The 23,827-nt window shown below is 42.6% G+C and overlaps 1 protein-coding gene across 3 annotated transcripts in view; it reads right to left on the bottom strand.

Annotated features, from left to right (window-relative positions):
* The window catches only part of CAPN13 (calpain 13), an 86,758-nt gene extending 67,338 nt beyond the window's left edge, over positions 1–19,420 (bottom strand). The window contains exons 1-4 of one of the 3 annotated variants that reach the window (XR_014562514.1): positions 19,010–19,407; positions 9,420–9,674; positions 2,348–2,423; positions 178–296 (exon numbers count right to left, since the gene is read on the bottom strand). Coding sequence is in view for 2 of the 3 variants with exons in the window: in XM_083732362.1 (XP_083588488.1) it covers positions 178–296; positions 2,348–2,423; positions 9,420–9,674; positions 19,010–19,048 (489 nt within the window). In the remaining variant the exon portion in view is untranslated. Of the gene's footprint in view, positions 1–177; positions 297–2,347; positions 2,424–9,419; positions 9,675–19,009 lie in introns of all 3 variants that reach the window. The other 2 variants (XM_083732362.1, XM_083732363.1) reach the window with 2 other exon arrangements.
* Between the last annotated feature and the right edge of the window lie 4,407 nt (positions 19,421–23,827).

The raw sequence follows: 23,827 nt of genomic DNA on the forward strand, positions 1-23,827 counted from the left end.
GGGAGTGATAAAAAAACAACAACATTTTTTCAGTATATGGCAAAGCCATATTTTAAGGCAAAATGTAGCAAGCATGAAATAAAACACTACTTTTAACCACGAGCAGCTCTAGGTTCTGGAGTTTCATCTGAAAACATAATACAAAATGACACAACACCAACATACTCTTTTACATACCCGAAAATGAAAAATCCCTGCATAATTGTGTTGGAATCCTTGGTCTCTTGGAATCACGTTTTCCAGGAACCTTGGTTGTAAGGTCAAAGAACCAAGAGCTGCTAGAACCCAACAATCACCTTGGAAAAGATAAGACGGAGGTTGTAATTAATTCCACAATCAATCTACTACACCCTCTCCTAGCAGGCATTGATTTTTCCAAAGTTCATAATTACTTGGTTTAGAACATAAATTGTACAACTTGAAATGGTTGTCTATATTTGTTAACTGAGAAACATTTCCCTCAAATGTTATTCACAGGAGTTCTATTCAGGTCTAATTAGGCCCAGAAGATATCCTAATTTAGTCCATGAGGCTGTTTTCCCAAAGCCATGTCCTCCTGCCCTAGGCCTGTTGTCATAGATGAAGTCCACCATGGGGCAAGTAAGGACACGGTTCCTTGCCAAAAAGAAGGGTTTGATCAACCAATTGGCAGTGCCTAAAAACTCCTGGGTCTAGCGGCATAGCTAACTGCTCCAGCACCCGGAGTAGCGGGGGTGGGGTGATCCGCGCACGGGGGCAGCATGGTGATCTGCCCAGGGGGGTGCCACACCGAGCTGCCTGGTGGACGCAAGCCCCATACTGCCATTTTGGGCAGTGCAGGGCCCTGAGTCACCACGTCACTTCCAGGAGAGACGTGTGGCTCATGAGCACTGTAGGCAAGGCCCCACGGTAAGTGCCGCCTCCTGTGGTGTGCCATTTGGTCACCCCCTCAATGATGACACCCGGTGCAACCGCGCAACCGCACCCCCTTCCTACGCCCCTGCCTGTGTCTTTCCCTGCGTGGCTTAATTTCAAACCACCCAGGTTTGCAGCCTGCATGTTTAAATAGGATTTAAAACTGATTAAACATATAGTGAAGGGAAAGGAAGCACATCCCCATCTCTTCCTATGCACAAAAGAGCCAGATATCACTCTCCCATACATGTAAAATAAGGGAACCAGCACAGACAGGCTGCAGATCACCACCTGATGATTCACAGGTTTATTTTTCATTCCCTTCTGGACAATCTTTTTTAATCACTAGCTCCCTCGCTGACATTTCCGCCTGAGCATCTCAGCAATGTGTCAAACTGAACTCTCTGCCTTCTTATCCAGACCTTCCCTCTCTGCCACACTTTTCTGTCACTGTTGAAAAATCCTATTATCTCCCCTACCTTCACCGAGCACAACTGTGGGGCCATCTTTGGCTACTCTTTTTCATTTTCTTCCTACATCCAGGCTGCTGTTAAATCATTCCACTCACTCCTTCATTTGCAGCCTGTACAAAAATTGCCTTTTCTTTTCGGAATCGGCTGCTAAAAACCTTTTGCATATCCAGGTCATCTCTCATGTAGACTTTCTCCATTTTCTGCTCACTAGTTTCTCTCCTCCATCTGTAGCAATAATTTTCTCTTCCATCACAGTGACCAAATGACCCCTTACTTTCAGTCTCTGCACTGACTCAGTCAGCATCACTTTGCAGGGCCCTGGCTCACCTGTTTTCTCTTAAGGCAACTGCATTAACTTTATCTGTTCCCTCATCCCAACTTACTTCTCTCCTCTCAACCTCTGCTCTTCACAAGCCTGTTATAATTAGAGCTGAGCTGAAATTTCTCAGCAGGCTTTTTATTTCTCCGAGACCATTTCAGATATTTTTCTTTTTCTCATCCCTGTCCCTCGAAAAAGGTCACTTTACAGTATTTTCTCTGAACAGTCTCAACCATTGTTTTGGTGGTGGTGTTGGCTGCCATTTTTCTCCCACAATGCCCCAGAGCTATACAAGGTCTGCATCATGCGCAGGATGCAAAACAAACAAAACAGCCTCACAGACAACAAACAAACAAACGAAAACAGGTGAGGGGGGGCCTTATGCTTTGGCCACTGCTCAAAGTGAGCTCCACCCCGCAATGAACTGTTGGAGAATGTCTCATTTCCATGAAAAAAATAAGAGAAATGGTTCTCCCCACAGATAAGGTAGAAACAGGCTATCTCAAGACACAGATAGCCCCTTAAACAATTAATGCAGAAAACAATGCTTTCTATAGCATTGCAATAAAATAAGTAGATGTTGTTAGGCTATTGTAACAGGTGCACTCTTGGTCTGCAGGCCTGCAAACTCCCAAGTGCTAACGTAGAATTTGGATCTTACCTATAGGGCCTTGAAGAATATCAAATCTGCTCACAGAATCCACGACCAAAAGCGGCCTCTGGTATGAGAGGATCTCCTTTAAAAGAGAATAACACACATTTCTGTTACTTAATAGAATGCTGATTAATAGCTGCTAATTACGTTCATTTCTTTATACCGTTTGAGGAACTTTACTTGACACCTCCATCCTTGTACTCATGTTACTCTCTATGTCTGCTCCCCTATAACTCCAGTTGAATGCAATTGAACTGACTCCCATGTAAATGGAATTAGAATTGCAGCTTTAGTTTCTAGTAGGTGCATTTAGATCTGCAGACTTCAGTGGGAATGTAGCAGCTCCTATGCATGGCCTGAATTTGCTTTGCTCAAATGAAAAATACTAAACATTTTCACTCTGTCTGCAAATATCTGTTCCCAGGTGGCTAACTTAGGATCGAAGCCTATATACATGTGGACAAATGCTTCCACTTTTCACCATAATGTGCTAAAGGGGAGCATGTGCGCTTCCCTTCTATAAAAATATACCATAGCATATTGAGGAAGAGCTCACCCATTGCTCCTGTGGAAAGTGAGCACAGAGATGAATGAATCTGTCCATTTCAGTTTCTCTTGGTTTCTCATTTTCCCAGTCTTAAATTCAGTTCTCCACATTTCTGCAGAATTTTGCATTTTTTAAAATAACGGCATCAAATTTTCTTGAATATTATATTAAAGAAAATTTGATAGCGTTTTACTGCAGATTTTTCCAATATACACTTTGGATTCAGTTTTGATGAATATACATGTTTTTACTAATGACTTTCCCTAATGACACTTTTTTGTATGTTATATACTGTGCTTTTTTTCCACCCAGAACTTGCTGGAACTCAATTCCTTCACCTCTCAGGTGGGCTCCATTGCCATTTTAAGAGAATGAGGGAGGTGTTCATGGTGAGTTCCAGCACCTCCTTTTCTAGGAAGATAGTGCTGGTTATACACATTTTATGCACACTTTCTTGCAGATTTTTGTACACTCGGTTAAATAATTGTGTAATAAAATGCAGAAAAGTGTGGATTTCAAAGGATAATTTTGCACTGGCCTGAGTAGTGCAAGTCAGGTAGTTTCATCACTAAAATGCAGACAAAGTCTCATTCTCCCCTATCCCTAAATTCACATTCTGCTTTTGCATATTAGAATTCACATCAGAAAGTGAAAATGCAAGTCCACCTGTAGTTTTGCGCCTCTATTTTTTGCCATGAACCGTAACATGGGGAGTGATCCCAAGCTTAGAAAACAAAGTAATTACTACTGTTGCTAGATATAGCAAATTGCAGCCAGAAAGAGGGCTGCACAGAATAACAAGAAGTCAAGACCAATGAGCGGCAAGTAAATTTTATTAAAATCCAGCTTCCAAATTTCCCAACCCACTTTGAATGAAACTCTGGAGAGCAACAGTTCCTTTGTGACCAGTAAACTCAAGAGAAGAATGTATTGTTGTTGTTTTTTACAAAGTTCTCTTCCTCTGATGTAACCTGTAGGAGATTGAATTTAATCAGAAACTTGTTCTTTTTCCTTTTAATTTAGATGTGTCATTTTCTCTGAGGAAGGTTCAAAACACATCAGGAAATTTGGGAACCAACTCCTTAATGCATTTTTCTTGCACACATTGATTTTGTGGTCTCCTTCACAGGTTTGACTGATAACTTGTCACTCTTTTCATTTTCATACTGTATACACAAACTGATGTTGAATTATGGCTTTAAAGCTTCGAAGACATTTAGATGCATGCATGGTCTGATTGTCTGCAAAGACTGATTTGAGACCAAACACCCTACAGAGATGTCAGCGAGCTGCATATTCCAGGGAAATTCTGTAGCCCAGGTGTTTTGTGACTGGCATGCTTTTGGCCATATTCTTTTCTACAACGACATGTACAGCCCAATTTAGGAGGAGGAGGATGCAACTGAGAATCAGAAAAGCCCAAGTTCTGTTTTAAGGTCATTTCACTATATCAGAAAAAGTAGTGCTTTGCATGTCTCTCAACAACTCAGTTTATTAGAACTGAAAGAGACTTCTGGGGTTATCCAGCCCTGTTTTCTAAGGCAGGAAATTCTTTATGTACAGCAGCCATGGCAAATGTCAATCTGCTTTTTTTAAAAAAGCAAACAAACCTCATCCTCATCCCCTCACCCTCAGGAAAAAAATATTTTAATGCCTTACCACTGGGCTATGGTCCTTCCTAGAGGGGGAATAATTGCCACAGGTAGAACAGCCATATGCACCAGCCTAAACTCTTCTATTTATGCCCTAGTGTTATAAATAGCACAGGGCAGAAAACTCCACTTGGGCAATACCTATTCTGTTCTTTAGATTAAATAATAATAATAATAGAATTGTAGAGTTGGAAGGGAACCAAAGAGTCATCTCATCCAACCCTCTGCAATGCAAGGCTCACAGCTTAAGAATCCCTGGCAGACGGCTGTCCAACCTCTGCTTAAAAACCTCCAATGAAGGACCTGCCAACCACCATCTGAGGTTCTTTCCACTGCTGAACACCTCTTACAATCAGAAGAGGTTCTTCCTCATAGTTAGTCTGAATCACCTTTCTTGTAACTTGAATCCATGGGTTTGGGTCCTACCTTCCAGAGCAGCAGAAAACAGCTGTGCTCCATCTTCCATGTGACAGCCTTGGTTTCCAGAACCATGATCATCTTGGTTACCCTCCTCTGCACCCATTCCAGCTTGTCAATATCCTTCTTCTTTTACTGTTATTACATTTCTATGCTGCCTTTCTTCCCTCTTAGAATCCAAGGTGACATACCTTCCAGGGGATCACCCCATCCATGCCTTGGGCATAACCTTTAAGCAAGGTGGTGGCCTCCTATGCCTTCAGGCCACACCCTGGGATCTCAGTGCTTACACTTGAGAACATTGTGCAAGGAATCGGAAGACTGGGCTAATAATAACTACTCTGCGTGATTCACAGCTCTTTGGCACCCCAAGTTGCTATTTCTCAACACCACAGGAAGCTGCTTTTCCTCTTGTCAGTGTTGGCAAGTAGACTGGATGTGTTTTTATGGAGGTCGCTGGAGATTTGAACCCTAAGGTCCTCCCTCGCTCAGTATTACTGGGGAAAAAAGTCCATTTGTTTGCTTGTATTCAATCAGCTTAATGAAATGGAAACAGCATTTCCTGCCTGTGACTGCTTAATAAGAGAAGTGTCACTGCCTAGTCAACTGATTGAATTAGATGTAGATTTCGGCAGTAATTGATGTGTGCCAAGGAGAAGCAACATTAGTTACCATTTGCACGAGTTCCGCATCTGTAGCACAAGACCTTTAGGAAAGGGCATGACTCATTGCACTGGAGCCAGTTTTCCTTTCCTAAGGCATAATCCAAAGAAAGAAGAAACTTCTCCCTTAGGTTTGATTGTCAGAAAATCTCTTGTGATTTTGTTAACCTTTCCCTACAATATGCAGCACAGCAAACTTGACTGAACCAACTGGAGCATGATTGTTAAATCTCTTTGTTTTGTCTGGTATGGTGCATGTTCCTGTTCTTTTGTTTTTTTTAGACATCTGGGTGGTCTCTGCTACATTTTTAAGGATGGTGCATCAGGGACAGGGAATGTGTCGTCATTTGTTTATTGCTGCATCATCCCTGGCTTGTTGGATATAGGTCCAACAACATCTGGCGAGCCACAGGTTCATCCCCCAATGTATATGGTGCATGCTTATGTGCAAGATCTTCGACTCCAGATCCATAGAGACCTACAGACTTTGCTCTTGCTTCCTTTTGAGAACCTAACTAAGAGGCATAACCAAAAGATTGCTTGAGTTGGCCTCGCTTGCAAGCTCTTCTGGCACAAATGGGAGACAAATGGACTGGATGAGCTTCAGGCAGAGTGTCTGGTTGATCAGAATGAAAGCTGCTCCTGTACCTTTAACTGTGATTTAATCTATAGATATAGAGGCGAAACTTCCCATGGCATAAATTTCAATATTATCATCTGCTAACATCAACAGATCAAGCTGTTATTTAACAGTGCAGGGGTAGGAGCCAGTAGAAAGCTGGCAACCCCTACCTCTCCTAGCCCTATATTCCCAAACCATACTGCAGAAGAGGCTAACCTGTACATGTTGTCAGACTCCAGTTCCCATTATCCAGAGTAAGCATGGCCAATGGTTAGGGTGGGATCAGGGGAGCTGTAGTCCAACAACATCTGGAGGACCACTTGTTCCACACCCCTGCCATGAAGACTGACCAGAAGCTCAAGGAGAGCCATGGAAGTTAATAAGTGTGGAACTGCTCATCATCACCTGGCTAGGATTGCTCTGAGAGCCCCTCAGAAAAGCCATTCTAAAAAAGAAAGAGTGGGATTTCAGTAAATTCAGCAACAATGCATTCAGTAATTTGCATCAAGTGGTAAAGGGCATGGATGTCAGGTTCAAGAAGGGCGTCAAAGATGACAGTTTTGTGCTCCAACCCTGTTCCCCTTCAGGGACTCCCGTTATCAAATTGGCTCACTTTACAAGTCAAAACAAGTTGTTTCTAGCTGTCAGCACTGCCTGGCATCTGCAAATCAAGCTGTGTTCTCTCTGCTTTATGCATTACCACCAGCTATAAAGATCCCAGACTCTGAACGTAATTGGCAATTCTCTTGTTGATGCCTGAGATAAAATTGAAGCCCGCTTCACTCCTCAGCTGCTATATTGGAACTGGAATGGTGACAGCGGGGGGGGGGGAGTTATCTGTCACTTAAATAACCAGATACTGCATGACTCAGAAGATGCAAAACAAGCAGAGACATCTTGGATTGAGGTGCAATTTTTCTTTACTGTCAGTTTGCTAAACCAACCATTAATGACTGGCAAAATTGGGGGGGGGGGGGCAGCTGAGAAAAGATATAGCCATAGGGCAAAAGTGTTAGTCTCACAAAAGTGGGCTCATTAAATTGCTTATTGGGGCTTGCAATTAAAATTAATTTCAAGATATTGCTAATTTGTATAGATTTACATGCATAGACTTTGAAATGTGACATAGTCCCTTGACTGTTACTAAACTTCAAAAAACAAGCATACCCCACACTCATAGTTACACTATAAAACAAAGGGGAAATGACTCTTACACCCTTTTTAAAAAAATCCCCACCCTGCCCTCAGTAGCACACATTTCAGTGATGTCAACAACTTGGATTAAGGAGAGGGAGAAGGTATTCCATGTCTAATCAGTGTTGTGTACTGGTTAGAGCAGTGGATTAGGACTCTTGAGGCTAGGGCTCAAATCCCCACTCATCCATGAAGCTCGATAGTAACCTACCTCACAATGTTGTCTGAGGATAAAGCCTTTACATGCATACAGAGGAAGGACCATAGCTCAGCAGTACAGTGGTATTTCTGTTTACGAACTTAATTCGTTCTGGAGGTCCGTTCTTAACCCAAAACCGTTCTTAACCTGAGGCACGCTTTCATAAAGGGGCTTTCTGCTGCCACCGCACTGCCAGTGCACGACTTCCGCTCGCATCCCGGGGCAAAGTTTGCTACCCAGAAAACCTACTTCCGGGTTAGAGGAGCTTGTTACTCAAAGCGTTCGTAAGGCGAACAGTACATAACCCGAGGTTCCACTGTATTTATTATTTTCCCTTCCCCCCTCCTCATCTTCTGTGACCGGTGCTGAGACATGGTGGCAAGGGGTCTTCCTCTCCTTCCCTCTTCCCTCTCCTCCTTCTTATTCTCTCCTCAGAGGAACACTGGGCAACCTGAGGAGGAGGAGGAAATGCCCCTTTCTGATTCAGAATTAATGAAAGCCCCTTTTTAGCATTCTTTCAATGTATGATGATATGACCTCAAATTTCCATTTGAAAATTGGAACAGGGTCTATCATGTCCACGAATATAGATCTGTCTGCATGATCAGAACTCTATGATAGCCACCAACGTAGAGGATTAGACAAATTCATGGAAGGTAAGGCTACTAAAGGGACGTGGGTGGCGCTGTGGCTTAAACCACAGAGCCTAGGTCTTGCCGATCAGAAGGTCGGCGGTTCGAATCCCTGCGATGGGGTGAGCTCCCATTGCTCAGTCCCTGCTCCTGCCAACCTAGCAGTTCGAAAGCATGTCAAAGTGCAAGTAGATAAATAGGTACCACTCCGGCGGGAAGGTAAACGGCGTTTCTGTGCGCTGCTCTGGTTCGCCAGAAGCGGCTTAGTCATGCTGGCCACATGACCCAGAAGCTGTACGCCAGCTCCCTCGGCCTATAGAGCAAGATGAGCGCACAACCCCAGAGTTGGTCACGACTGGACCTAATGGTCAGGGGTCCCTTTACCTTTACTTTTAAGGCTACTATTAGCCCTTATGGCTATGTTCTACTTCTACTGCTGGAAGCAGTGTTCTTCTGAATATCATCTACTGGAAACCACAGAAGAGATCGCTGTTGCTTTCAGAGCCTGCTTATGGACTTCCCATAGGCATCTGATTGGCTTTTGTGAGAACAGGATGATGGACTAGACTGACCACTGGCCTGATCCGGTCGGCTCTTACATTCTAATGTGCATACTGTTGTATGCACATAGGTACTGTTCTAACTTTCAAATGAATTTGTCACAGCTGGAAGTAGAAACAACATACACAATCTTCTTTTTCCACTCCACTTTTTAAAAGAATGCTTGACAAGGGCTAATCACACCAGAGCTTGCACTTAAATGTTGAGTTAAACTACTTTACTAGGAACATGAAGCCAATCGTATGCTGTAAAACTTGGTGTTGGTGAAAGGCAAATATATTTCCTTCTCTTGAGTTCATAATTGAGGCATGCATTACTTTGAACTACCAGAGGGCACTGTTTGTGTAGCTAGCTAGCCAGCACTTATTTGTAGCTCTCTGTCTAAGGTAATGTCACCTCTAAAAACTGAGCAAAAATTTGTTTACTGTTTATTGTTGAGACAAGATGTCTGCTATTTCTCTCTTTTCATCTCTGCTCATCCTGGAAATAGTTCCTGCGTGAATAAAGCCTTTGAACTCCAGAAACTATAGATGGTTATTCCACTCTAATTTACAAAAGCTGCAAGGTCTGCTAACACTTGGTAGCTACTCACAGTTGGTCTCCGCCACTCAATTACCGGCATATATGGCTTCTTTAGAAAGGGCAAGGGTCCGATGGAACTGAGGTTTACGGGGAATGTCTCATCTTGAAAAAGAACACCATGATTCAGGCAGTGGTCTCTCAACTGAACAAAGTCCTGGTTCTTAAATTTCACAGTGGAAGTCACATTTCCTGCTCTCTCTGACTTTGGCACATCTGGCTCAGGATTCCTCGAGTACATCTCAGGAGCTGGGTTCCAATTCCTTTCCTGAAATGAAGAAATGATAATGGTGAGGAATATCATTAACCACCATGTCTGAGGACTGGAGCCCAAGAAGGTAGAATTCCCAAACCACAGGGCAGTGAGTGAAACCTCATTATCTGGAAAGTTATGTGGAGATGTCTGGAATTCCACAAGTGTTACCAATGTATTTGTGCCCCCAAATTTAAACCTTCCCGGAGCAAAAAATTAACAAAGGCTCACTGAGCTACTGAGCTGCTCCTCACTCTTGCTGTCTCAAGGCATATTAAAATCTCTCATGGCTCTGTTCCTCGTTATTTCCACTGATAATCTCCCAAGTTTCCAGACAAAGCCCTCTTGACACTGCTGATTTCAGTAACTTCACAGAACATTGTGTTGATCTATGAGATAGCCAAGGCCCAAAATTCAATATAGGAGGCTATTATTAAAAGTGTGCCTGAGATTTATGAAAACATTTGCTTTCCAGTTCCTTCCTCACATTTTATAAGCACACTGGTCACCTCTTGCCAACTGCAGTCACACCGCAATCCTGTAATTCTGATTGTCAACATCAAAGGGACTGATTAAACACAAAGCGGTGGAGCCTTTGTATATTCCAGGTTCCTCCCATAGAGCTTAACTCCCATTGAAAAGAATTAGACAAAGGAGAGTGTGATCCCACTTGGTGTGAGTGTGGACTGCCATACGGCTCAGAGGAACCCTCCTGCTCCTCCTTTGAGCTAGAATAATTTGCCAACTGGAGAAGGGCCTGATGGTAGTGTGCCATTGGAGGAAAGGCTGGCATGCAAGCCCAGAAGGAGGAAGAGAGGAAAGTTTGATGGTTTCTCTGGTTGCAGATATTTCAGCTGTAGAGACAGTAAGAGGAAACTTATGCTAAGTATCCTGTTCAATTGCTCCATAAGGCTCAAGCCAGCTCCATCTTTTTAATGTTCTGGCCAATAAGGGGAAAGGCATTGGGATGCGTGACAAGCACGGAGCACACAGTTCTAAATTTTATTTCACAGTTCTAAATTTTATTTTATTGGGATTTTATTTCTTATGCTTCAAACTTAGATGCCCATCTACGCCATCTTGGGAAATATGGATGCCTTGATTTAGATTAGGGTGTTACCATTTATTTCTCTTATTCTTTATTGTTTGTTTGCTTTGTATATGGAACAATGTAATACCCTGCTCCTGCACCTTTGGGTTGTAAAATGGTAATTACAAAAGGATATAAAAACATAAAAATATAACTGACTGTGAAACATGTTTGCATTTTCACATTGACGTGTGATACTTTCTCACAGTCTTAAATCCTCCCATCATATTTCTAGCCACAGCTGTGGAACTCTCTGCCTGCAGAGGTGCATACTGCTTAACCGCCCCAATTTTAGAGGGCTACTTATTTCCATTCTTCCTAGTTTCTCTTTTTTTCCATTCAAAAGGTGTGTTAGTCATGCATTTCAGCATCAGATTATGATTTTTCAAAGGCTCCTCACAAAGGAATTGTCAGTGCTTTGGTGTACATTTCTACTGGTGTTCGCATTTCTGTATGCAATTTTTCCTAAAAAGATGCATTTTTCTGGTCTTTTCATCAAAATATGTGCATTTTTATGCACACATTCCCAGAATACATACATTTTTGTACACTTTTCTTTTTTGTTTGCAAAGTTCAAAGCTGTGCACATTTTTGAAGAAAGGCTACATTTTCAGTTTGCATATTCTGTGGCCTGGACTGAATTTCTCCCTTTTCCTAGCTCCTGGCCTTGCTTCTCATTTTAATAACAAACCCTATAAACCAAGAGCATTTCTGCACATGCTGTTTAATTAAGAGAGACTGTTTCTTTTTAAAGAGGGAATCAGATGAAATTCAGAAATAACCTTCTACTGACACGAAGAGCGAGCGTTCCTTTTTGGCTTCCATTTCTCTGCACAAAGGAAATAAATCTTACGTAATGTAGCATAACATGACAAGGGAATGGTTTCCCCTTAACAAATACTCATTTGCAACAGTGCTCAAGCCCGCCACATGCAAGGATCTATTTCCTGCAACAGTGTTCCAGCAAAACTGATTACTAATTCCACAACTCAAATTAAAACTAGCAGAGCTTGAAGGCTGGGACTGACACATGTGTTCGTTCTTCTCTCTCCCTCCCTCTCCCTCTCACCCCCTGCGCTGATGGGGAACAGCAAAGTGTTTTTATCATGTGAGCGTGTGTGTTTAATTACATTGTTTAACACATTGGGAATAATTTAGCAAGTGGAGTGAAGAAAATAAGGCACTTAGCTCTCCTCCCTTCCGCAGAACAGCTTCGTCAGCTTCATCAGAATGGTGTCTGGGTATGTACACGGACAAATGTAAAAGCAGTTGTTATGCATGATTAAAATTCACTGCTAGCGGGAGAGATATGCTCCGCAAAGTGTGTGCTTGAACATCAGAGCAATACGTTCTCTTGTGCTACTTGCACTTAGGTCATAGCTGTCAACCTTTCCCTTTTCTTGCGAGGAATCCTATTCGGAATAAGGGAATTTCCCTTAAAAAAAGCGAAACGTTGACAGCTATGACTTAGGTTCATTGGAAGCTGACTTAGATTTGTCTGCCTAGCCCAGAATTGCCACCACTTCCCTTGGGTCATAGGCATAGGTTCTTTCCCATTGTCTACTGCACTGCCCCTTTCTGAATTATATATTTTATATGTATAATTGAGTGTCTTGTTTTAAGGTGGCCACCTGTCAACAGAAACCGAGAAGGCAACAAACATAAGAAGAGCCCCACTGGATCAGACCAAAGGCAACGTCTAGTCCAGCATCCTGTTCTCGCAGTGGCTAACCAGATGAACTATGAAATTTAGCTCAGTGGGATTTTGCTACTAGCACACAGTGCCTTTGCTGTGCCTTATCTTACCACTCAGGCTCCCACCTGAGCTCCAGCTGAAAAAAAAGCCCTGTGTTGAAGAATAAGTAGAAGTAGATGGTCTGAAGAGATCCAATGAGCAACAAGGGTTACCTCAAAATTTCAGCAGAGCTCATAATACTGGAACTGATAAAAGGGTTTTCACCATGGAAATTACAGCATCTTAAAACCAGCGCTTGGTGTGTGCCAGGGAACTGGTTGTCAGAGCCCACACACAAACACACACACACAAAATCATGTCTGAGATCAGAACAATTGCTATAACATATGCAAAATTAATCTTGTGCAGTGTTACCTGAATAAAGGAGTTGGTTAAGAAAGTCCACCATCTATGCTGCCAGATAAGGAATATTTGAACACTGCACATGTCAACATATTGTTCAAATGGGTGTGTGTCAGATTAGATAATGAACTAATCGTTTTAAGATGCCAAAGTAAATTTGGAGAACACAAACAGGAGAGATTATATTGTGTTATGTACAGATCAGCGGCGGTAGCATAGGGCAACTTTGCACATTTCAACATGCTCAGTGCTTCTGCTGTCTGTTATCACACAGGGAATCCTATAAAGTCATACAAAAGTTGAAGCCTGAGTGCTCAGGCATAGTCTGAGGACACAGGAGGCCACCACCTTGCAAAAACTAAGAAGGCCTGGTCAGTGATTAGATAGGAGACAGCCTGGGGACCACATGTGCACAGCCCTGGGTGCCACAGTGGAAAAAAGGTAAGATATCCAGAGATAGAAAGAGGACAAAGTCCATATCAGAGAAGAATGGCAAACTACTATGCCAAAATGGCAAAACTGACCGGAAAGCTCAGGAACCAGGAAGACCAAGAATGGGGGAAATCTACAATTTACTTGAGAGACCACTGTAAGCAGGTGAAAACATTAGCAGGATAGCAATAACACTTGTAATGTAAAAATTACTATGAACAAAATGGAGAGATGTAAAACTTGGATGATGAAATAAAAGGTGAAAAGGTGGATAATAGGATCCGTGGAGAGGAAGGTGGGAAGTCTAGAGATTTGGAGAAATCTCTAAATATGGGTATGTATTTGGTAATGGTTGGACAGTGTTCTCAAAGCTACCAGCATGAGTTTGACCAAACTGCGGGAGGCAGTGGAAGACAGGAGTGCCTGGCGTGCTCTGGTCCATGGGGTCACGAAGAGTCAGACACGACTAAACAACATTTGGTAATGTTATAATTCTACATTTGTAAAATCAAATAAAAATTATTTCAAGAGATGAGGGGGGAAAGGAAAAAAGGTAATATATAAAAAAAATGAATATATATCTAAATACATCAACACACCCTTTGCCTCAGTATGCAATGAGCACAGTCACTCATGGGTTGCAACCTGCAGGAAGGCTTGATAAGATCATAGGCACCTGTCTTAGACTGAGTCATAGGATGCTAGAATTTTACAGTTGGAAGGGACCTTAAGGATCATCGAGTCCAACCTCTGGCAACAGAAGGAATATGCAGCTGCCCAGTGCGGAGATCAAACTTGCAACCTTGCTGTTATCAGCACCATGCTCTAACCAACTGAGCTATCCAGGTTGACTCTTGCCTAGCTCAGTATTGTCTACACTGACTGGCAGTGACTCTCCAGGCTTTCAGGCAGAGGTCTCCCCCACCCTTACCTGAAGATGCCAGGGTTTGAACCTGGGACCGTCTGCGTACAAAACAGATGCTCTCCCATGGAGCTATGGCCTCTTGGAGCATCCCACTTTGAGATCTGCAGCTGAATTGGCAGAGGAGGCAATTCCCATCTGTTTCCTCACCCCTAGTCCTGTCATATACTCCTTTCCCTATGACTCAAAACACAACGGGGGAATAAGGTAGAATCCCCAAGTTGCAAACTAGGCAACACTCCTATTTGTAGGTGATTGCTTTTAACATCCATCTTTTGTACTGAATAGCGTGAGTGTGAACCAGAGCACCTTACGTGTATATGTATGTGCAGACACGCACAACTGAGCCCATCATCACCCATATGCCATCCCTCCCTCCCCACAGCCTTTTCATTCTGCTATAGCAGTTTTTGCAGGTACCAGGGAACCATATATCCAATGGATTGTTCAGTTCATTTTCGACGTGGCAGTGGAAATGTACAGCAAACAAAGACTGAGAACTTGTTTCTATAATTATAGTTATACAGCTCAATCCCCTTTCCATCACTTTGACAAAATTCTTCTGATGGTTCTTCAAATTGTATATTGAAGTGGTCCTCCCCTCCCCCATTCCCGTTCCTAGCTGCTCACCCTAGCCTCGTCTATATTACTCTAACAAAACTGTAGCCAATCCTAAAAAAAAGCTATTATAGCCGAAATAAATGAAAAGAGATGCCCAGTTGTAAAAATGTTTGTTTGTTTATTGCAACCCAAAGTGCAAGTCAGCGGATCTGTATGGCTAGGAAATCCTGTGGAGAGCAGCAGATAAATTTCAGAAGACATCTGGAAATCGCAATTATAAACTGGAGAGTTTGATGCAAAAACTCTGCTGGGCAGAAATCAAAGGCGGCTGAAGGACAACGACGGAGCAGACACTTAAGTTCTGTAACTATCATCAGAGCTAAAAGCGATGAAAGAATCTTTGGAGACAGCTCCATTAAGGGCTGATATTAAAATTGTGACTGAAAAACAAATGTCTTGCAATAACTGCAAACAACTAACAAACACACTGAATTGTGTTTAGTTTGACATAACATTATATGGGCAGGGGCAGATTGATGCCACAGTAATTGTACCATCCTACCCAAGTTCACTCAGAAGTAGGTCCCAATGAATTTCATGGGAATTACTTCATGATCCTGGTAAGCATGTGTAAGTTTGCACCCTAAACTGATTAGTCTTAAAGGTGCCACATAGAATTGTTAACAAGGGAACTAATAGGCTCCCCCCCCCACACACACACACAGAGAGGGTGGGGGTACACTATTCCCACAAATGGCCTGTTGTAGAATAAGCTGAAATGGTATTAAGTGGACTATGACCTAGCAAACAAGGGTTGAAATTCCTGGGTGACTTTGGACCAATGACGGTCTCTCTGCCTAACCTTCTACAATGGAATGTTGTGAAGGAAGTATGGGGAAGAGGAGAATCATGAATGCCCTTATACATTCCTTGCAGGAAAAGTGGCATACAATAAGTTTATCTCCAGCCTGTTAATGGGCTAGGCTTTGGTTTCAAAAGGAAGAGAGTGAAAAGTTGATGAGAAGGCAGAGACAGAAAGAGAGAAATTACAATGCTTTGCAAAATAATTTCACTGAGGTGGAAAATAAAAGCTGCCTAGAGGATGGAAGAAATACCACTGTTATAATACCACTATTATACAGTGGTACCTTGCGTTACAGACGCTTCAGGTTACAGACGCTTCAGTTACAGACGCTTCAGGTTACAGACTTCGCTAACCCAGAAATAGTACCTCAGATTAAGAGCTTTGCTTCAGGATGAGAACAGAAATCGGGCAGTGGCAGCAGCAGGAGGCTCCACTAGCTAAAGTGGTACCTCAGGTTAAGAACAGTTTCAGGTTAAGAACGGACCTCCAGAATGAATTAAGTTCTTAACCCGAGGTATCACTGTATTGGCTTATAGACACACTGGATTTAAGTAGGGCCAAAGCAGGGAGGAATTTTTAAATTTAAATTCTAGATTTTTCAATAAAAAATACATCTCTGAGTCCTCCCTTGAACAGTTCCTATTGATCCACTGTCAAGGAACCGAATTCTCTCCCCTGCCCCACCCTGCCCGCAACACCTTGTAATGCACCTGCACTTAGTGTGTAGTAATATTTGCAGAAAATAACTTCTAGGGAGTACCTGACCTCAGACAAACCTACCAAAGGAAAGATGCACCCTGGTTCATAGGGTAAAAAAAGGGCAAACTATGGAGATGCCAAGGACTACTAGAAAACAAGACACAAGCAGGAAAAATGCACCAAACAAGAGAAGAAAACAGCACCTATTTAGTACCTGTGGGATTCCTATTGCCTGGTGCCCAAATAAGTCACTTTTCAATCACATATCTGATTTCACTGACAGGCTGAAGTAGCCAGGCTGACTCAGTTCACAGAAAAGGATCAGAAGGATACCTGTACATTTTGCCTCATAACTTTATTTCTAGGGCAGCTAGAGACTTACTTAAAAAGAAAAGAGAAGAAAGAAACTCATACTCTGACTGGGGGCACCAATGGAGGCCTTTGTGGGCACTGGGTTGGCAGCCCCCAAGATACAGGATTACAGCCATAGCCCATTGACTTAAAAAACAAACTTAAGGAGAAAGCAGTTCTGCTTCAATTTAAGTTATAATTCCTAAGCATAATTACTTGAATTAATGCCCATTCAAATTAACTGAACATCTCCAATAAGCATGGTTATTATTGGACTCTTCAGGTGCTTGTTTAGCACAGTTAGTAAGGAAGTTCATATAAGTTATATGTTCTAAATAATCCTGGAGAGATGTTCATTAAAGCTTGATGCAACATTTTTGTACTTTGGTTCTGTCACACCCTGTTTTAAAAACAATCTTAGTTCTAATTTGCAGTTTTAATGTCTATTTTGTTTGTTAAGGCTATGCTATTTCACCTAATTATCTATTATTTGGTGAAAGCTGTAAATAACCCACTGCTCCTACAATTACCACTTCATTAATGCCTCAGAAGATCAAGATCAAGCAAAAGATGTGGCTGCCTTGCTGCAATGCACCCCACTTCAGCAGTTCATGGTTTTAATCCTATTAATTTAGAAGGGATTTTCTCCTGATTTTTATTCATTAGATGTTGCTTGCTCCATTTCATATGCAAAACAGTTACCTTTCCTCACAGCATTTAACTGAAAGATCCAATAATTGTCTTAGAACGTTATTTCATTTGGGCCTCCAGTGCTTTTTATTTTTATAATAGAGGTGTCCAACACAGTATCCGCCGACATCATGTAACTTCCAGTATCTTCTATGAGGCCACCATCAGGGGTAGCAACAGAACTGATAATTCACTGTGCTACAGAATAAACTATTTTTTTAAAAAAATAATAATAATTAGTTTCTTCTCCCGTTTCTATCCCCAGAAAAAAAAAACACTGGTCCTGTCTCTTTTCCTGCTTTTTTAGATGCTTTACACACCCCGTCACACATTGTGTGTTATATAGCCGTTGTGTGTTATATTATGTCCCCATAGAAGCCATTTGCGGATGGCAAACACAGGACTTTCTCAGATATCTCCATATGCCCACTAGGGAAGGAGGAATCTGTCAAATTCAGTTCTGCCTATTTCTCATTTTTTTAAAATCTCAAATTCAGCTGTACACATTTCTGTAGCAATTTGCAATTTTTTAAAAAAATCAAAGCATCTTCATGAAAATCTTTCAGCATTGTTGTACAAATTTCCCCAAACACATTTTTTTGTATGCAGTATTGACTAATGTTCATATTTTTGCAAGCAAATGCCAAGAAAATTCAATACTGTCCCATTTGGTTTCAAAAGAGGAAACTTCCTCAAAATGAGGTAAGAAGGATGTTGAAATTCTTAGAAATTGTTTAAAACCACATTAGAAACTCAAAAGGAGTGTATAACACAGATCAGACAGAAAAGGGACCATGAGTACCAAGAGAATGCCAGGGTTGTTCATGAGCAGGGGCTTCCTTCAAAAAAACTGAAGAGAACAAACAAAACAAACTCCCCGCCCCCCCCCACACACAAAGTTCGGCAAAAAAAGAAGTGCAAGCAGACAATAAGTGATGCTGAAAAAAAGATTTCGAGAAGCACATTGTTCAAAACATTAAAACTAACAACCAAAAGTTATTTAAGTATATTAGTAGCAGGAGACCATCAAGGAGGATGTTTGAACCCTCGGATGACAACGAAATCAAAAGAATACTAAAGAAGGGTAAGGAGATTGTGGAGAAACTGAATTAATTCTTTGCATCCATTTTCACAATAGAAGATGCGGGGCAGATCTCAGTGCCTGAACCAACCTCTGCAGGAGGTGGGTCTGAGGAACTGAAGCAGATAGTGGTGACGAGAGATAAAATTCTAGGCCTAATAAACAAAGTAAAAACCGACAAATTGCCAGGTCCAGCTGGCATCCGCACAAGAGCTTTCAAATAACTCGAAAGTAGGTAACTTGTCTCACACCAGCTTCCATACCTGAAGACTGGAAAGTAGCAAATGCAACACCAATTTTATTTTATTTTTAAGGGATCCAATGGGCACCCTGGAAATTACAGGCCAGTTAGCCTAACACATGTCCTAGGAAAAGTGGTGATTGGCCACTGTGAGAACAGGCTCCTCTTCTCTTCTTATGCTGTTTGAAAGGGAAGCTAGATAGATGGAAGTACCAGACTGTCCAACATTCCCTATTGCTTTCCCTCCTCTACATGCACACACAGAGGGTTGTATCCCTTCCCATTTCTTCAGCAATGCCCAGTTACTTCTGAAAACTTACCATTACATGGGAAGGTTCTTTACAGCAGGCTAGCCCCATCTAGATCCCAACAAGTCATTGCTTCTTCTCCTTTTCTGTACTCAAAGTCTCTCCAGGCAGCACAGTTCCCAACGGCCTGTCCTCTTTCAAAGCCAAACACTTCCAGTGCTTCTGTGAAGGTGATCTTCCAGTATCCGTGCTTCCGATTTTTTATGCTGTTATCTCTTCAGAGGCAGAAGGGCAAACTGGTTTTCCCCCCCTATAAAACCCTGTCAAATGAATATTTGCTAGCTAAATCCAACAAGATGACTTCAGCTTTCTTATATTGATTTGTATTTCAGCAGGCATGCTGCACCCCCTTAAGTAAACACCTGCCAGAGTGAACATGAAGTCAGAGCCAAGCCTGGGACCAACAGTATACAACTTCCTGCTTCTCTCAGGTGTTATCTTACCTGATTTCCACAGGTAGCTCGCCCCTCCTATCCTGTGGTGGTTAATGTTTCACCACTCACAATATTTTGTGAGTTTAAGATGTTGTTAGCAAATACCAGGCTTTGTTTCATATTCGTTTTCATGGTTCTCTCAAAGCTCTACCAGGAAATGAAGAAATATTTATGAATCTGTACACTAAACAATGGATTTATCATGTCATTGGACAAAAGAACCCACAAGAAACAACCCCCCGATTCCGCCAAATACACTTCATAAATAGACATGTTCATGTTAGAATTCCTGATCTATGATTGCAGTCATAGGATTGTTGTCTTTCACATGGCGGTATATGTTTTGACTCCACAGAGTGGGAAGTGACAGAAACAGGATGTTTGTGTTACTGTGTTCCGTGACGTAGGATTATTGTCCTTTGTTTTGTTTTTCTTTGCTGTCTGATGCTAGAGAGAGAGGGAGTCATGTTACAGTGCTCCATGTGTGTTTATATGTAAATAAAGTAGATTAGCCAAAATGCTGAGTTGCTGAGGTCTGTCACGCACAAATTGTGCAAACTCTGCGGATCCCTAAGTGTGCCAGTGTCGGTTGGCATCGGTTGCTGTGATGTTCGGGCTGAAGAAAGAATTTGAAACTCCCGAACGATCGACCAGGAGGGAGGGAACATGCCAGTCGGGCATGTGTCTCTGCCAGGGTCCTACTTGAGTGTAGGATGAACTCCTGACAGTTCTGACAAAGAAACAAAAAGACTAGGACCTAGGAGACCAGTGCTCACTGGGGCACCTTGAACCAGTCACAGTCTTCCAGCCTAACCTACCTCAAAAATTGATGTGAGGATAAAATGCATGCCTCATTGAGCTCCTGGGAGGAAATATGAGATAACAATACAAATGTAAGTTAATAAATAAACAGCACGCATATGTCTTGCAAGTAGAAGGTCCCTGGTTCAATTCCTGTCATGACCTTATATTAAGAAAGAAGGAAGGAATTGGACAGCTGGTGATATCCACCAATAATTATAATTATAATTATTATTATTATTATTATTATTAACTTACCACCCTTCATCATATGATCTCTGGGCGGTTCACAATAACCAATCAGAGTAGAAAGTGCTTGGCTTGAACTAGTATAAGCAACTTCCTTAGTCTTCCAAGTTGACCAGAAACCATCCTGTTAAGGCTTCCAGGTGCATCAAGGGACAGAACACCTGTGCCTTAAGAGAGAAGCAGCATTTTGGCAGTGCATCTCCCAGCATTGCTGCAGCGCTCTGCTTAGAGTAGTTGCTTCTGTTTAATTCCTCCCTTCCATGAAAGGCATAGGAGTGTCAACTGGCAATAAATATGCCAACCTTTCCCCAAGCTCAAATTTATTACATGTGAATTACCTTTGGTGAGCTGGATTCTTCCTCAACAATGCAGTGTCTATTAAGCGTTTGCTTGGTTCTAGGGGGGCCTATATCTGAAAAGCAGATTTGGGCCCCCAGGGTTAAACCAGGTGTTTCTCCCCCACACTCCTGCAAAGAGCTGTTTCACGCGGATGCAACATAAATAAAAGCTGATTGCACCAGGAGTGTGAAAGCCAGGCCTCCTTCATTCCAAGCAAGGAGCTCTGAGGTGATAAACACCAGAGCTGCTGCCAGCTCATCTTGACAGCATGTGCGCTCTGTTAATCACTGGCTCTCTGGGGAAATGGCAGGTATATTCCCCTCCAGGTGCTGTGATTCATTGTCTGGAACCGATATCTCTGCTTAAACGGTGGATTAACATGATTTAAGAAATATTCATTGCAAAGTTGATTAGAAAGCCCCATCAGCAGCCTGGCAGGGGATTCACTTAGTACAGCATGACTCCATTTTGTGATTGTCAGCATCTCCATAGATGGTCCATACAGATGTGTCCGTTTACATGGTGGTTTAAAAGTACTAGGGCTGCCTCTCACAGTGTGAGTTTGGGGGTGAAGGGGGAACTTTTGGAGGGCCAAAATATGTCCTGAAGCCCACCCCTTCCTCAAATGTTGCAATATGCTCTTTGCTTGCTTCTGTGCACTGCCATCCAACACACAGTTCCTTCTCTGATTCATTCATTCATTCATTCATTCATTCATTCTTACTCTCACTTATGCTCTGCCTTTCTTCCATCATGAAACCAAGGCAGTATGCATATGGCTTCCAGGTGGTCACCTGTCCAGACACTGACCAAATCCAGAGTTGCTTAGCTGAAGCAAGCTGGTCCTCATGGGCCTTCAGGCAATAAGAAATCTTCTGCCTGTGATATGATCCCAACCAAACTAGAGAGCAGGAGGTCATGATGATACTAACCTGACTTTATTTAGCATTGTGTGTTTATGTGCAGAAACATCTCCCTACCCCCACCCCAAATTTTTATTTATTGGACTAGGGTGAAGGGCTTCAAACAACTTTCATGGGTATTCCACACGGAGGGATTGAATATTGCACTCACTATGTCAATCATTCCCTCCAGGCAAGCATTTCAGCTTGCAAGTCACAACGGTCCCCATCTCCTCCCCCTACATGTTGTTCTGGGGGCTCTCCCAACCTACCTAAGTGAATTTCAGGGGGCACGAGGAGGGTGGGGTGGGGGGAGCCCCATTGCTCAAGGAGAAATCCTTGCATGGGCTTCTGCTGATGGGACTTGTTGGTTGGATCCTGCCCTTAGTTCTTATTTTAATAAATGACAATCAAGGTTGGGTATTTTTCATTTAAAATGTTAAAGTAAACTCTGCTTGAAGTGGCAGCTTAGCTACTCGCAGCAGACAGGGGGCCCTTAATGTAACAAAATGCCGCAGGGGAACAATTCTACATCATGATGTTGCATCATTGCAAAGGGATTTTTTGGAATGAAAGATGGTTTCTCCCAAGTGCACTGCATGCTGATCTCAGTAAGAAAATATCCACTGGAGGCTCTGGAACCAAAACAGCTTTTGGGGTTTCAGAATCTTTGAATAGCATCTCCGAGTTCATATACCCACTACTGCAACCCAGATTTCCTTCCTTCCTTACACGAGAGGCTCAGGTGTGGGCTACTACATATTATGTGTTAATGGCCATTGTATGTTGAGTGCTGAATAGGAGTGAAGATATAGATGCTCAGGAGAGACTTGTAAGAAAATGTATGAGGCTTGTGTGCCTTCCAAACAGGGTGAGAGTTGGTTCCAGGGATGAGGGAGGAATGGAATGGCAGAAGAAGCCTGGGAGGAACTAAAGGGAGCAGGAGTCTGGCCAAACTGCAGGAAGCAGTGGAAGACAGGGGTGCCTGGCGTGCTCTGGTCCATGGGGTCACGAAGAGTCGGACACGACTAAACGACTAAACAAGCAAGCAAAGGGAGCAGGAAGCCACTGAGCTAGCATAAGGCAGAGACCAAAAGACATGCAAGAGTGCTTCTAGACAGGGGCTTGATTTGCAAATGGGTGATTGAGAAAGACATCTTTGTATCGCAGAGTTGGTCTGCCAATGGGCCTGATGCCTGAAGATAGCTCCCTGTAGAGCACATCTTTGGGGATTCTACCATCTTCCATTCTGTCGACCTGGCCAAGTTCATGTAGACATCACTGAGACAGCAGTGCAAACATACAAATATGGACTTGGCAGACCACACCTTTGTTTGGAACTCTGTCTTGCCATGCGATACCCAAAATCGCCCAAACATAGTGCATGTGGAAGGCATTGAGGCATTTCTTCTGGTGATTGTAATTTGCCCACAACTCACTTCCATAAAGCAGTGTCTTCAAGACGCAAACCTGGTAGACCTTGGTATTGGACATCGGTATCACATTCTCCCATAGCTGCCTTGCCAATATGCTTGTCCAACTTTGCGTTGACAGACAGGTTGCTGGTTATGGTGGAACTCAGGTAGACAAAATCCTCTACCACCTCAAGCATGGGATCACCAATACTGATGTGTGAAGTGCTGGCAATGTCCTGACCCAGAATGTTGGTCTTCATCAGGCTGATAGTATGGTCGAACTCCCTGCAGGAAAAACCGTTGATGAGTCTCTGTAAACTCCCTGAATTTGGAAGCATATAGAAAAGAAATGAAAGGAGTTGAGAGTTGGTGCAGGCACACTCCTGCTACCTTGTTTATTCCAAGTGCAGACTGACTTTTTAAAAATATAATTTACACTCACAATTAACTTTCGCAACCTCTAGGTTGCAATGTGACAGCTGTTTAACTATGCATAAGGAAGGCGCACAACACATTTGAGCAGCCAGTAATGGATGCCTTTGAAACTGCAGTGACAATCTGGTGTGTGAAATAGAGCCCTTTGAGGATTCGTCATGTCATCTGTTTTCATATCCCAGCTGACTGTCAACCTCATCAAACTATTAATGGCAACTAAATGGTGGTGGATGCATTCATGTCACTGAGTTTGAC

This window comes from Podarcis gaigeae (genome assembly GCF_964106915.1).
Source record: "Podarcis gaigeae genome assembly, chromosome: 3".
NCBI lineage: Eukaryota > Metazoa > Chordata > Lepidosauria > Squamata > Lacertidae > Podarcis > Podarcis gaigeae.